This window comes from Gadus chalcogrammus, chromosome 18 (assembly GCF_026213295.1).
Source record: "Gadus chalcogrammus isolate NIFS_2021 chromosome 18, NIFS_Gcha_1.0, whole genome shotgun sequence".
NCBI lineage: Eukaryota > Metazoa > Chordata > Actinopteri > Gadiformes > Gadidae > Gadus > Gadus chalcogrammus.
Window position 1 is genome coordinate 715,314 of NC_079429.1, and position 16,189 is coordinate 731,502.

At 47.3% G+C, this 16,189-nt stretch overlaps 1 protein-coding gene across 1 annotated transcript; it reads right to left on the bottom strand.

Moving 5' to 3' along the window:
• Nucleotides 1–958: 958 nt before the first annotated feature.
• On the bottom strand, nucleotides 959–15,657 carry LOC130371152 (alpha-N-acetylgalactosaminide alpha-2,6-sialyltransferase 2-like). Its single transcript, XM_056576819.1, has 10 exons — nucleotides 15,529–15,657; nucleotides 8,309–8,737; nucleotides 7,000–7,339; nucleotides 6,475–6,640; nucleotides 5,425–5,599; nucleotides 5,105–5,243; nucleotides 4,504–4,607; nucleotides 2,025–2,108; nucleotides 1,623–1,722; nucleotides 959–1,373 (listed from the first exon to the last, which is right to left on the bottom strand). Exons 2-10 carry the CDS (start codon nucleotides 8,461–8,463, stop codon nucleotides 1,146–1,148), a joined length of 1,491 nt encoding a protein of 496 aa, XP_056432794.1. The 5' UTR covers nucleotides 8,464–8,737; nucleotides 15,529–15,657; the 3' UTR covers nucleotides 959–1,145.
• Nucleotides 15,658–16,189: the final 532 nt, after the last annotated feature.

Below are 16,189 nucleotides of genomic sequence, written 5' to 3' on the forward strand. Positions count from 1 at the left end.
GCGGTCAGTCTGGGAGGGTTATTTTCTCTGTAAAATATGATTGCTGGTATGAAGAAATGCAGCATTTGTTTTACAGTGACTGCAATATAGATGTTCGAACTACCAAATGTGACAAAGTGTTAAATATGTTTAGCTATGGTACTCTATCAGAGGTGGTTACCAACCTTACGGGTTAAAACTTTAATGTGATTTTCCTTGATTGCAATATAAATTGTGATTTATCTTCATTGAGATGTTAATGTATGATTTTAGCTGTAGAATATTGTACGGCAATAGTACATTTAGCCTCAGAATGTGAATAGACGGTAATACTTTTATTTTCTTTCCTTTTGTAGCTCTTGTGTTCACAGATTTCCGGGAGCTAAGGGATCGTCTGTTGGCTCAAAACTGTGAGCCATCAGGTAAAGAGACAGATCATTATCCAGCTGGGGATGCTCCAAGTAGCATTAGGGATATGCCAGACTTTCCTCATACTGTCCTTAGCGTCAGCAGCAGATCTTTGTCACGCACCCCTCAGCCAGGGGTAACTCCCCATGGAGTTTGTTTTTAGCGTCCTCAAAGCTATTCTTGTTCTTCCAACCAAACACAAAAAGGATGACGAGACAATACTTGAAACTTTTGTTAACCCCAGCAGGTTGGAGGTCAGCCTTTTACCTGGTAACAAATTTCAGAAATCCAAATCACAGTCAGAAATTTCACAATGCAAGTCTAAGTTTTAAGCCCTTAAATCACCCATTGATTCATCCCCAGAAAGTCCTTCAACAGTATAAAAAATATGTTCCCTGATTCATTCCGTCTGTGCACGGACCCGTATCAACGAGCAGGTGTACGCCTGCAGCCAGAGGGGGCGCCACAATACTAATTCCCCACACAATGTTACGTACTTCATTGAAAATCAATTTTTTTTGCTTGCTTGCTTGCTTGCTTGTGGCGCCCCCCCCCCCCCCCCATGTGATTTGGCGCCCCCCACAAATATGGCGCTCCGGGCGGCTGCCTGGTTCGCCCGTGCCCAAAACCGCCACTGCGTACACGGAAAGCCCTTCACCAAATAAAAATCTTAAAAAAAAAAGCTTTGAGGAAAAAAAAAAACCTCAGTGTTCTTTTCCCAATCGGTCCTAAAAACGCCAGGTCCTCCGGCCCCCAGATTACCCCGTCCCGTTACTCTGGGGGCCGTGTGTAGCTGGTCGGGGGCTCCCCGTGGTCGGCGGTCTCATGAACAGCCGCATGAGGCCAGCCTTGTGCAGCTGCTGCCACAGCGCCAGCTCCAAGCGGAACTCGTGGTTGGCGTAGAATATCACCTTGTGGTAGGTTTTGTCAAAGTAGTGGTCCGAGTACTTGCTATAGTCGGGCGTCATGAAGCCATAGGCGCTGACCTGCACGGCAAAGATGATCATAAACCACAAAGAAGATCCATCTTAGACACGAGGGTTAGGGTCATGGAGCAGTTGACAACCTTGTGAGTTGATATTATCCTCATAATGAAAATAATAAAAAAGGGTGTTTATGACTGGATGCACACTTGATTATGATAATAACTAATTATATTGGGAACCAAAGTTCAGTGGAGATATGGTTATTATGTAACTAGTTACATGGTTAGAACACCTTTGTAACCTGGTTACCTGGTCACAGGTGTGCAGAGCAGCCAGAAGCATCACAGATCCCGTAGACGGACGGAAGATTTCCCTGTATCTCTTCTTCAGTGTTTGGGCTGTAAAGAACCTACCAGATGGGTTTCAATCGAAGAATACAAAAGAATATTAAAAAAAAGAGAATGGTGCATTGTGTAAGAGGCCCCCTATGGGTGGGGCAAGGGGCTGACAGTGTGGGCAGATGGGAGAAAATCTGCCCTCAGACGCATTTTACAGCGCCCTCTTCCCAACGACAGCACTCATTAGAAACACAAACACTTCTGTCCATCCATGTAGATCTCCAGTGAACTCAGACCACCTCCCCCAACGCCACTCAAGTTGAACCCTCAGCCTGTTCAACTGTTTGGTCGTTTATTGTATCGTCTGGCTCACCTGTTCCTGAGGTAGCGGACAAAGTCTGGGTGAAGCATCTTCAGCTTCTCCGCCGTCGCGTCCTCTCCGAAGTACTTTGGTGGACTTTGAAAAGAAAACAAACGCAAATTATCGGGAATAAGAAATGCAATTTTGCAGTTTACTACTACTGTAACGGGGGGGGGGGTTAGGCAGAACCCAAGTGACAGTTCAAGGATTTATTTTGGTAAAGGATCGGGCAGGCAGAGAGCAGACAATAAAGTCACAGACAGGTGGGCAGGGAATCATCGGTGGGTCAGTAGACGAGGAGATAGCAACGGCAGGGCAGAAGAGCAAATTGGGAGTCGGGAACTGGAGAGCAGACAGACCGACAGGGACTCGATGTCGGGCGGGAGGTCAGGCAGGCGAAGGGTTGATAACAGGAAGTCAGGCAGGTGGATCAGGAGACGGGGACAGAGGAGCAGACAGACCGACAGGGACTGGACGGCAGGCAGGACGCCAGACAGGCGAAGGTTCGTTAACAGGCAGAGTGGAGTAGACCAAGACAATCGGGAGTTGCGTGAAAGCTCTGAATGAAACTAGAGACGATCTGGCAAGGACTGAGTGAAAGGAGAGGACTGTTGTAGGGGGAGCACAGGTGGAGGTGGTTGGGTTAATTAGGGGAGATCAGGGTGGCAGGCAGGTGAACGGGAAAACCAGGGGCGGACCTTGACAACTACAAAGAATGGCCGAAACACAAAACAGAAGCAGACAAAACTGAGGGGCTGAATATATTCACAAGTGATGTTAAAGGGGTAGTTCGGAATTTTGGACATAGGGCCTGATTCACAAGTGAGCTTTGGTATTCTTTATCACTGGAGACAGTTTTCAACCCATTTCATTCAGTCTTTCTAGTTGCAGAGTTCGCTGGTGCTAGGCTAGCGCACGTCAACGGGCAATGCTAGCCTGCTATTAAAAACAGTGTTACCCACTCCATAGTACACCCGAGGTAAATCAATTATAACGCCAGACTATAGATTTAAATGTCTGTGTTGATAGAATAATGTTAGAAATAAAACTAACCTTGCATCGCATGAATCATCGAGGGACTACTTTCTCAGCAGAAGAGGAATTTTACTATGCGCCGGTTAGTTTTGTAACCGAATCACGACAGAAGAACGTAAACAGAGAAGCGTGGGACAGAAGCGCAATTGAACGACAAGGCAACATGGTGGTTCAGTGTGCTTTTAGAAATTGTAGAAATATACGCTACAGATGGGCACCACAAAGTTTCCACCAATTTCCAGTGCGAGATCCAGGAAGGACTCAACTGTGGCTTGTTGCTGCTGGCTTGGACATCAAAACACCGGCTCGTACATGTACGGTTGGTTGGATACAACAAATTCCTCATAATCGTCTTCAAAAGCAAATGCATCGCTAAGTCCTCCAAACGTGGCCATATCTTGTGAATTGAATACGCTAATAGAATTCCTTCGTTCACTGTACTCAGCGTTTGTAGCAATGACAGCGGCAGGTAAACAAACTAGAGCCGGTAACCTAGGTATCAGTCCGCCGCTGCCGTAGCCTACTACCAGGAATATAACACTGCTGCTGTGACCCAGCAATTCCCTCAAAATGCAATGCAATGCAAGGTTGGTTTTATTTCTAACATTTTTCTATCAACAGACATTTAAATTTATAGTCTGTCGTTAGAATTGATTTACCTCGGGTGTACTGTGGAGTGGGTAACACTGTTTTTAATAGCAGGCTAGCATTGCCCGTTGACGTGCGCTAGCCTAGCACCAGCGAACTCTGCAACTAGAAAGACTGAATGAAATGGGTTGAAAACTGTCTCCAGTGATAAAGAATACCAAAGCTCACTTGGGAATCAGGCCCTATGTCCAAAATTCCGAACTACCCCTTTATAGGGTACTACCTATCGAGTCTTAAAAACAAAATGGCGTCAACAGGGATCTACTGATGGTATTGTGTGTATTAAAATGTCCTTTTTAATTAACAATTTGTACACTTACAAAGTTCTCAATGCCTTGTTTTATATGTTAAGAACCTTATTATACTACCAAAGAAGTGTAGGGCTACTTATAGCCTTTTAACTGGTTAAAAATAGCGATTGAGTTTTTACCATAACCAGTGCCCCCATCGTTCCAAGTTTATAGTGCTTTGATAGAATCTGCTAAAAACAGCCAACTGAAGAAAGCGTCTATGTGCGTTTTTTGTGCTCCAAAACGAACGTTTCAACTCGTTATCATACAAAACATATCCCAAACCCATTTTACACCAGGATTACCCTTTAATTGTAGGATGGTCATTCTAGAATTGCAAAAATCCTAATTTGCCCCTTTTTGGTTTAACTCATAGCTATTTAGAGCGGACATGCTGCATACACGATAGAGCCATGGTAATACAACATTTTTTATTCATTAGAAAGGTTCACAATCACACATGCACACAAACATACTCACACTAACACTCACACACACACACACTAACACACGCTTACGTTTTGGATTTATCTTGGCCTCGCTCCACCGGTGTGTGTGTGGAGACAGCTTTCACCATCAGGTAGTCCCGGTAACTGGTAGGAAGGAAGAGATAACGCGTCTCCTGTAGTCCAAATGACAGAGATAGACAGAGCGACAGAGACAGACAGAGCAACAGAGACAGACAGAGTGACCGAGACGGACAGAGAGACAGAGACAGACAGAGTGACCGAGACGGACAGAGAGACAGAGACAGACAGAGCAACAGAGACAGACAGAGTGACCGAGACGGACAGAGAGACAGAGACAGACAGAGCAACCGAGACGGACAGAGAGACAGAGACAGACAGAGTGACCGAGACAGACAGACATGAAAAAAACCGTCAGTTGAGAAGCAGATATGAGGATTCCGACGGCAGTAACATAACCTTCAGCAAACTTTCAAGATTAAAAAACAAATAATAATGGGTTGAAGAGCAGTGCCCAAGTTTTGTTGACTGCTAGTATGTTATGAGTCAACAGGGTCATTTGAGCCTGCAGAACGCTGGCACTGGGGTGGGGGGGGTGGTGGTGTTGGTGGCGGTGGGGGTGCTGTGATGGCCATGGGGGGGTGGTTCTTACCTTGGACACCGGTGGCCCCCTGAAGCCCGCGCTACGGTAGCTCCCCATGGAGTTCCTCATAGTGTTGGTGGAGAAGGTGTAGTGGGTGGTGCGGGTGCCCACATCCTTCTGGAAACCATCAAGGATAGCCCCGTTCGTCCTGAAGAGTTAGAGATATTAATATAGATATGGATACACACACACACACACACACACACACACACACACACACACACACACACACACACACACACACACACACACACACACACACACACACACACACACACACACACACACACACTCTATAGCTATTTGGGGACGGGGGAGACGGGGGCTACCTGAACACGTAGTCGTGGCCGTCGATCTCGGGCCCCTTGCCGGAGTCCTTCAAGATGCCCCCGTTGCCGACCACGGCGCAGCGGATGCACTGCGAGCCGTTCCGTCGGCGCTCCCAGTCGTCAAACATCTGGTGGTTGGCCGTGAGGTTGAGTACGGAGAGCGAGGCCTTCAGCGCTGAGGAGGAGGAGTGAGGAGGTTCAGAGGTGGACGCGCTTCATGTCATTCTGCCAGATCACTCCTGATCAGGACCACGCGTTTTGTGGTGATGGTAAATGGGCGATGGTCTGCATTCACACAGCTCTCTTCTAACCAGAGGCCACTCCAAGCGCTTCACAACACTGCCTCATATTCACCCGTTCATGCACCCATTCACACACGGACGGCGGAGTCAGCCCCGCAGGGCGACAGCCAGCTCGTCTGGAGCAGTCAGGGTGAGGCGTCTCGCTCAGGGACACCTCGACACTCGGAGGAGCCGGGGATCGAACTAGCAACCTTCCGGTCACCAGCCTTCGCTCTCCCTCATGAGCCACATGCCACCGAGTATCGAGCTCTGATAGACATAATCGCTCATTTCTGATGTAATAATTCATTACATTTATATAGCGCTTTTCAATGACCCAAAGACGCTTACAGAAGGGGGGGACCTAACTCACCACCACCAGTGTGTAGCACCCACTTGGGTGATGCACGGCAGCCAATCTGCGCCAGAACGCTCACCACACACCAGCTTGAGGTGGAAAGTGAGGGAATTGATGAGTCAGCCAATTGTACAGGAGGATTATTAGGGGGCCGGATTGAATGAGCCTGGTTGGGCCAGGCTCATGTAGCGAGAGGCAACACAGTCCCACATTGGGTTGTGCACAATCAGGGATCCAGCAGTCCCATGTGGTAGCAGAACCTCTGGAGACAGCACAGAGCATGTGCAGGAAACAGAAACTGCAAAGGGGCGGAGCTTAGGCCTTTTTTCCCGTTTCGTTGCAAACATATTCTGCTGAAGAAGACTTCTTTGTGCGAACGGATCGAAACAAAGTACGAAAAACAATTCTTACAGTCATAATCCATCGAGAACCATCCGTAGGCTCCGTGAAACTGCTTCAGGCGCTGGTGCTGGTGCAGCGTGACGTCCTTGGCCCACTGGAGAACCGGAACGGTCCCCAGGAAACTTCCATTAAAGCCGGATGACGACCACTTCCTGGCGATGGAATCTGGGCAGGTCTGGGGGAGCAGATAGGGGACACTAATGGAATCATTACCTTACTATAGTGTGGTATATCTGATGATCCCTGCATCTTTGAAGAGGATGCAGGGATCACCTTCTGCTGGTTCGAGAAACGGCCTGGTGCAGTTCCAACAACATGCTGATACAGTCCTCCCTATAGTATAGTTGATACAGACAGGGGGCGCCCCCCCTCTCTGCCCAGAGCAGTTAGGGTGAGGCGTGTTGCTCTGGGACACCTCGACACTAGTGATCGAACCAGCAGCCTTCCGGTTACCAGCCAACCCGCTCTACCTCCTGAGCTGCGGCTGCCCTATTGGACATTGGACAAATGGCGGGGGGGGGGGGGGGGACTCACTGTCTGTGGTGGGATGTCTTCTTTGCTGTACGTATCTCCAATGTAGGCCTCCTCGAAGGTCAGCACCCTGGGAGTGGGCTCAATGGGGGCTGGTCTAGACGTGGTTACCCTCGGTCCCCTGGCCGGCACCCTGGGAGTGGGCTCAATGGGGGCTGGTCTAGACGTGGTTACCCTCGCTCCCCTGGCCGGCGGCTGGCCGGCGGCAGCAGTGGTGGATGGCGCTGGTCCCGGACTGGACGGGTCTGGGGCCACACTGCTCGGGTCAACACTGGAGGCCCCGGGGTCCTGGCCAAAGAGACTGTTGTTGAGCCGAAGGGGCCCCAGGCGATCTCCTGGAATGCTGCAAGGGGCAAAATACAAAAAATAAGTCGTTGAGCGGGTGGAAATCCGTCTGCATCCGTCTGCTTCTTTAATCTAAGCCATATGACTTCCATATCGACTGCCTTCCCTAACATCCCAGTGAACCTATGTGTATGGTATAGAAGAACGCTGATATAGGAGATCAGCTGTTATCAGGATAAATATACAACAGGGCGGTTAAACTAACTAAATTGAATGTTTTCACCTCTAATTCTTTCATAACAATGACAATGAGTCATCCTCAACATCATCCTCTTCATCGTAGCTGTGCTGTATCACATGTCAGCCACAAAGAAAGACACACGCTACATGAAATATGCAGAACCCTCTGACCCTCAACAACCCAGCCTCAACCAGAGGCCACTAGAAAACGAACACGTCAGTGTAGCTGCTGCTCTCCCTTCATACCCGTCCCCGTCCCTCTCCTTCTGTTTTCATTGATGACTTTCTTCAGAGGATGGTGGCTTTGTACATTTAAACACCGGGAGCAAACTGAGCATCTTGTTTTTCCCACATTTGACAGAAGGGCAGCTGCAGCCTCAGATAACAATGGTGCTGTTGGTGTGTGGTACGTCCCCTGTGACGCAACAAGTAATGGTTCCAGTGGAGCAAAGAAACACTGGGAGACCGTGTGTTATGAACCTTTACAACCCGCATACAGTGCGTTGTGATCAACAAGATTAGAGAGCTGCCACTGCATGCCTTCAGCCATAAGCCCACTGAGACCGGCGGCTCCTCGCCAAATGAGCGGCTTGGCCCCGACCGGTCATTTACTGTCTGGAGATGGACCTCCACCAGACGGACGCCCCGCCCTGCTGCGTTGGCCCCAACGCTCCAACACGCCCGGTCCTACCAGAGGCCGTCCCACTGGAAGTCACCAGCCTGTTCTCCTGGTGTGAACCAGAATGGTGGGGTGCCCGTGTGTGTGGGGGTAGTTTAACCGACTTGCCTGCTTGGGGGGGAGGGGCTGGCTGCGTACCAGGCCCGCCCCAGGAGGTCCATGTGCCAGGGGGTCCACACCTCCAGGCTCACACTCATCAGGTAGAAGAGGGGCAGGCTGCCGGCCGCCAGGAGGCCGAACAAGATGCGCAGCCGGGGCGCCATGGCACGCCGTCGCCCGGCCGCACGCTGCTCACAGGCCGCCGGCGGGGCTAGCGGTCCACTGAGGCCCCCGCCTTCCCCGGTGCATGGGGGGCCGCTGAGGGGGGGTGGAGGGCGGTCTCAGCGAGAGGAGGAGAGGACAGGGGGGGCCCCGTTGGGTGATTCCCAGAGGGGCGGAGCCACAGGGGTATGGAGAAAACGTGGGCGGGGCCTCGTCCAATTAGGAGGCTCTCAAAGGGGGATTTAATTGGACCACCGCAGACTCTGTGCTCCTCTCCTAGAGAGACAAAGACAACGGTTACATGCCCCCATTCCAAAACCTTTTCGTACCGAACTTTTGAACTCTTCCAATCCGGTTTCACTCCAAACACAGTACAGAAACTGCCCTCCTCAAAGTGACCAATGACCTTCTGCTATCCTCTGACACTGGCTCCCTCAATATCCTCATCCTCCTTGACCCCAGTGCTGCCTTTGACACGATCAATCACTCCATTATCCTCTCCCGTCTCCAATCCACCCTTGGCATCACTGGCACCGCCCTCTCCTGGCTCGGATCCTATCTCTCCGACAGACATCAATTCATCGCCATCAACAACTGTCAATCAGCCACTACTCCTCTCATCCCCGGTGTCCCCCAGGGTTCTGTGCTTGGTCCACTCCTCTTTATTCTGTACATGCTTCCTCTTGGTCAGATCCTCCGTCACCATGGACTCCGGTTCCATTGTTACGCCGATGACACTAAGCTTTACCTCCCCTCCAAAACCATCAGTCCTTCCACCCTCTCAACCCTCTCCAACTGTTTGACTGACATCAAGACCTGGATGCAAAACAGCTTCCTCAAACTCAACTCCAACAAATCTGAAATCCTCATCATTGGTCCTGACACCCTCACTCACTCCACTCTGAACTTCACCCTTAACATTGACGGCTCCGCCATCACCCCCTCCACCAAAATCCGTAACCTTGGAGTTATCCTGGACCCCACTCTCTCCTTCCTCCCCCATGTTAACCATATTACCAAAACTGCCTTTTTCCACCACCGAAACATCGCCCGCCTCCGACCCAACCTGTCAACTACCACTGCTGCGACACTCATCCACGCTTTCATTTCATCCAGGCTTGACTACTGCAATGGTCTTCTCTACGGCACCACCAACAAAGTCCTCAAAAAACTTCAATATGTCCAGAACTCAGCTGCACGCCTCCTCACTGGTACCCGCTCCAGAGAACACATCACACCTGTCCTCCCTGAACTCCATTGGCTTCCAATTAAACACCGAATCAACTTCATAATCGTGCTCATCACCTACAAGGCCCTCAACAGCCTAGCCCCCCCCTACCTTGCCGACCTCCTCCATCACCGCGCCCCCTCCCGATTCCTAAGTTCCATTTCTGCCAACCTTCTACAAGTTCCACGGACTGAGCGTCGGACTTGGGGTGATCGGGCCTTCTCAGTTGCTGCCCCCACCCTTTGGAATTCACTCCCCTCCCACATCAAAGTCTCTCCAACCCTCTCTTCTTTCAAATCTGCACTCAAAACATTCCTTTTTACACTAGCCTTCTCCACCTAACTCCCACCTTATTCTTCATGTTTAACCTCCGTTTTTCTTCTTTTTCCTAGTCTGTCTTACATAGTTTTGATAGGGCAATATGTAAAGCGTCTTATAGAGTACCATATTAAGCGCTATATAAATTTAATTTATTATTATTATTATTATTATTATTATTACCGCCATTCCGACAGTCTATCAATCAGTGGCGCCAACTTCAGGTCAACATTGGGGGATCGTAAATATTTCGTTCAAATGTGTTCAACCAAAAAGCAGCCATTTCAGTATTATTTATCTGTAATCTATTTGATTAATTGCAAATTTTGCTTGTGATGATATTGTGTGTTGTGAAGGGCAGGGCGTGCACTTAGTTAACATGGCCTGGGAATGTATAAATAAATATTCTATGAAATTTAAAACTGGACAATTTATTCGTTAGACTTGGATTTAAACTCAATGCAGGACCACTATTGGAGTGGATTGGACGAATATGGGAACGAAATTAATTGTTTGGAGTGCCGCGGCAGAACGAATGGGCGCAGTTATCGGCCCAAGGCAATACAATATGCTTTACAAAGGAGAAAGGCGAGAATATAACCTGCCCTGGAACCACCGTTCAACACAAATTCTCGAAGGGGATCAATAAAAATAAACCAACAGCTTTTGCCCATAGAAAGCAAATCCGTTAAACATAGACTGTTAAACAATATCCCCCAACCTTTTCTTTTACCTAGTTTCCACTAAACGGGCAAGTAAATATTCCCTCGTGGGCAGGATCCGGCAATTAAATAGCCCTGCTCTCTGATGACGTGTTTTGTGTGTGCGTGTGCAAGTGCGTGTGCGTGTGTGAGTGAGTGAGTGAGTGAAAGACGTCAACCTCATAAAGCTCCGAAAACATCACCTGAACACAGAGACAAACGCTCTTCAAATTAGCCTACGCGTATTTGTTTGATGGGTGAATTTTCTCCAAAATCGATTTGTTTGCCGACAGCCTGCTGCAGTGGAATTGCGGAGAGGCGTTGGAATAAGCAACGCCAGAACGGTCATGCGGTTCATCTCGTCAGTCCAAGTAGCCTATTGTTCATGATGAAATAAAGATCAGCTCAACGGGAGCATTAGTGCCAGGCACCCACACGGCAAATTATACATTTATTTTTGTCTTGTAATCTCCCTGCTTCTGAAATGCGCGAACATCTCCGCCCCTTCCACTGTGCAGATTAAATTGCGCAGCATTCCACGATTATCCCTGTCGCGCAGTGGTGTAGTCTATTTTATTGTAGTGGGTATACTGTGATGAATCCCTCCCAGCCTCGTACAAACCCGTCCCACCGGTACGTGTACGTGTGTGGCACTTATGGGATGTCGCACCACACTCACCAACGCAGGGTTCTACAACCCGCTGACCTATAACGATTATCAACAATCATGGAAAGCTGAGTAGGTTTATCAGTTTTAATAACAGTATGAACAAAGAGAAGACAAAAATGACAAGTTGTCCTTTGTATATCTATAGTAGCAATAGCACATGCTAAACAAGGACAAAATCTATGCAAAATAATTTAATGAACTGTTTACAACCATGGCTATGAGAAGGAGATGACAGGAGACTAATGTTTCACTCTTTCAATTGCTCTAATTTGAGCTCTTATGTTGTTATCTAACATACCATACAGTAATTGAATTGTGTAAAAGTGTGAAATTACTGCACCTTAAAAATGACCATGAATTAGCTATACTCTCATTTGCATAGTGATTAACATTATGAATTTCAATTGTGTATACCAACTGTATGTTGGCTGACATTTACCTAACTTGTTTTCCCTTCACTCTAACCAAGGATGCCTGTTTTTAAATTCCCTAGCCTGACACCCAGTCCGAAAGGCTGGCCAGGGGTTCTCATCTAAAAGTAACAAGGAGATATTGTGGGATTAAAACATTGTCTACTGTTGACTACTTGTTATGTGGTTTACACATATGGGAGGACTGGACACACACACGCACACACACGCACACACGCACACACACACACGCACACACACGCGAGAAGGAGGGGCTCGGCCCGCCAACTACGTGCAGAGATGCATGGGCAGCTTCGCGCTTCGTAACAGAGACAGGGCAGAGCGCGAGCGCGCAGGGGGAATTTTATGAATGTGTGAATGTAGGAGATAACTTCCCCTGCTTAAAGTATTTTATTGCAGTTATAACCAACCGATATTTGCGAAAAATAAACACAGAAGTGAAAGATCTGTCACAAGACGATTGATACGTATCCGTGCATATTTTTAAGTGGGTATGCGCAAATCCTGGTGCGTTCCTAGTGGGTATACGGCGTATACCTGCGTATCACGTAGACTACACCACTGCTGTCGCGTATGTATGGCCTCACGCATTGTTGAAATCATATGCTGGATGCTTTAATCTTTCTATGTGTTTTTTAGTTAATGATTGGGCTACAATAAGACCACGTTGGCTATGTAATCGCGGACAAAAGGGGACATTTCATAGTGGATGGTGGAAACCGGGTCTCATTTATAACCGTTGCGTACGCACAAAACGGGGCTGAAATTGGCGTACGTGACTTTCCACGCCAAGGTTGTGATCTATAAAAAAACAACTTGACGGAGAATGTGCGCAGCCCTAAGCAAACTCTGACCCATGCGTACGCATGGTTTGGAGGAAAAGGAGAATTGGTGAACTGAAGTCAGACGGAAGAATTGTAGAGTGAGAAGAACGATTATGTTTTATCATCATCGCCCTTCATAAACTTAATTTCAACCCGTATCATGCGTTAAATCTATGTAATCTGAATAATTTAAGTCAACTGCGTTATTGCTCAGTTATAACTCCAGAAACATCTCCTTAGAATGGAAATAAAAATAAATTCTATACATTTAATCCCGTCACTCCATCCACTGCACTGACGGCGCGACTGCATGGAATAAAGCATCTGTCCAACATGTGTCGATAACATAATATTTTTATGTGACACTGAAAACACATAATCATATGTCAAATAAATCCCAGGAAAACCAGGCCACACTCCTCATCACAATCGTTGTCCGCGTTACTCTTGATGCTTTCATGATAAATCAGGCATTAAAAAGGGGTTATGTTCAAGAACATTTTACGTTGGTGACTACAAACTGATTATCCAAGGTGTTCTCGGTCAGTTTTATTACCGTAACCAAATACAGAGGTGAGCGCCGTAGTAATGCTACACCATATGGCACTTCTGGCGGACCATGCAAATGGCAGGATTTGGAGGGAGAGGGTCTTTAGGGACCATACCGATTTATTGGTACATACAAATATGTACCTTTATGTCAGACCAATTCTTTTTTAATTCTGGGACTGTGCGCTCCGTGCTACTGACAGAGTTCACTGCTGCAGCAACATGGTGCCACTCACTCACTGTTGTTGGCGATCCCAATCCCGTGACCGCTGAACAAAACTACTTTTCGGGCCTCCAACTCAGCCACAAGTGTCTCCACTTCAACCTCCGTGAAATTTGGCTTTTTTGCTTTTCTCAGTCCTTCTGCCATTGTTTCCGACAAGACATAATACTTGCATCTGAGTCTGTTTTATATGCAGATCGCATTCATGAGGTCATTTGCATTGACCATTTATGGTTAAAAAGGGGCGTGTACAGGGCGGAACGTGAAGCTGATTCAGCTGCGCACACTTGTAGGCACTCTGTGATTTATAAAGCAAAGATTGCGTACGGTGTGCGTACGCAGGGTTTTATAAGTCTGAATATTTTTTGGCGCACACAAAACTTGGCTTTTGGGCGTACGTACACCTTTAGTAGCGATCCCACGCACAGTTTTATAAATGAGACCCCCCAGGACATTTTAGGCTTTTGCTGGGACTCGGGACACGCACCTCAATCTCTCTCTCACATAGCCTACACACACATACCTACACACACCCACACCCACACCCACACCCACACACACACAAACAATCGGATCCTCATCAATTTATTTATACTGCATACAGTTTGTCCTGTATAGGCCTACAGGACAAACTGTATAGGCCTACAGTATATTTTACGGAGGCGCAGTTATTATGGTTTCGCAGGACAAAAAAGACTCATCGGCAGTCCAATTTATATGTATAGAAAAAGTCAAAACGGGCTACATTTGGCTGAATTATAAAAGGTATAGGCCTAAGTGGTAGGCTAATATGAAGAGCCGTTTGGGAGCCGAAAGGGTCGGCGACTATCCCCAGTGACAAATGTCAGTGTAGGACACTATACATGAAACTAAGAAATAATCATATTAATTCATTTAAGTAGGCTACAATATTAATAATGCAATTTATATTACCTCATGTCGGAATGGCGGGACGTTTGAAAAAAAGTAAAGTAGGCCTAGGCCTACCGCCACTCCGACCATGGATACAGACTGCATGGGACGCTTGAAATCAATGGAATTGCAGCCACTACGACAATTAGACGTCAATGTCGGAGTGGGGGTACGTCGGAATGGAAGGCAGACCCCAGACACAACATACACAAACCAGTCTCGCGGAAATACGTGCCACCGTCACGTCATTAAATCTATTCATTCGTGATTTGGGACATGTAATTTCAATTCTTTTCGTGCCAAAAAGCACACATTTCTAACAATATGACAGCTTCTGGCCACTCGTTTCTACTTTCACATTTGATTCTGAGAAATTGTGACAATTCACAGATATATTTAATGCAGGTGCGCTGCTCTGTAGGCAAACCGGGGGAAAAAAGGTAGCTAGGCCTTCTTCTTCTCTTCTTAGAATGAGTTTGAAATTTGTGCTTTTGGCACGAGAAAATTGAAATTACTTGTCCCAGATCACGAATGAATAGATTAAATGACGTGACGTGACAGTGTCAAGTATATTTCCGTGAGACTGGGCTGACATACGAGCATGAGAAATTGGAGAGAGGAATGAGAAGGATTGACATCCTCTTTCACTGTCATGTCACTTAAACTATAGTGGCATGTTTAATGCGGAGCTCTAGAAAACACTCTCGTAGTTTAACAAGTTAAACCGTTTCTTAGAGAGAATGCATCTCTTTTAAACTCCTTTACTGTGTCAAAGACACCGCAAACCTGGCCTGTGGCATCAAATCCTTTTTGCGCCACAAGATAGGCGTCGCATGTTCAGCAATTATCTCCAATATGATCCGAACAAACGAATCTTCCGAATGTCAAGATGAGTAGGGCTGAAGGGGCCGAGAGAATGTTTAGCCGCGAACCGATAAGCCGAGGAGCGCCTCTTGATAACTGACAGAAAGAGGAAAGCACTGGCTCTACTCCTCCCAAACACCCGAAGCATTTTAATAAATATAACCATGTGAAACATGTTTAAAAACGAAACGCTATATTAGTGAAATCACATGTAGCCTAGCCTATATTTAGTTCATGACTGAAGTTATATATATATTTTATTATTCCTCTAGTTAAGGGTTACTTCTCATCTCATCTAATTTCCCGGACCTTCTCCTGGACTATAATATGTGGTAAATCGCCCTCACCCGTTAAAGCTCCAGTTCAGTTACTCTTCCCCCATTATCGCGGAGCCTTTCCTTCCCAAGTTGGAAGCCCTTGCGCGTTGCTTAACCCGGTCAACTGTCGTCACTACACACACTCACACACTCACACACACAGCCGGGCACAGCATGGGCGGACCCGCTGGTGAAATGAGAACCAGCTGCCCTCAATAGGCCGCCCCCCTCAGCCCAACACCCTTGTTGTATTTTTACAACAAGAGTTGTGACATACAAGAAAAACAAGTTTTGAGCGCAAGTACACACCGAACACACACCGAACACACACACACACGCGCACACACAACTTCCGTATCTCCTTTGCACAAAATACGTCAGTGCTCCGTTTGTTTCTTAATAAGTCCTTAAAGCAGACCCGAGGGGAGAAGGGAGTGCTCAGGGAAGAAGGGATGATCCAGTATCCTCAAGGCCCAATTAATTGTATTTACATCAGTTATGTTTGTAATACTTTTCACCTCATTTTCCTGCCCAATTTTGTAACCTTGTCCAGTTTACAAACCCAACACTCAATCGCCTATTCGTAGAATGTGAATAGACGGTAATGTTTATTTTATTTCCTTTTGTGGCTCTCGTGTTCAAGATGTGTTCACAGATTTCAGGGAGCTAAGGGATCGTCTGTTCGCTCAAA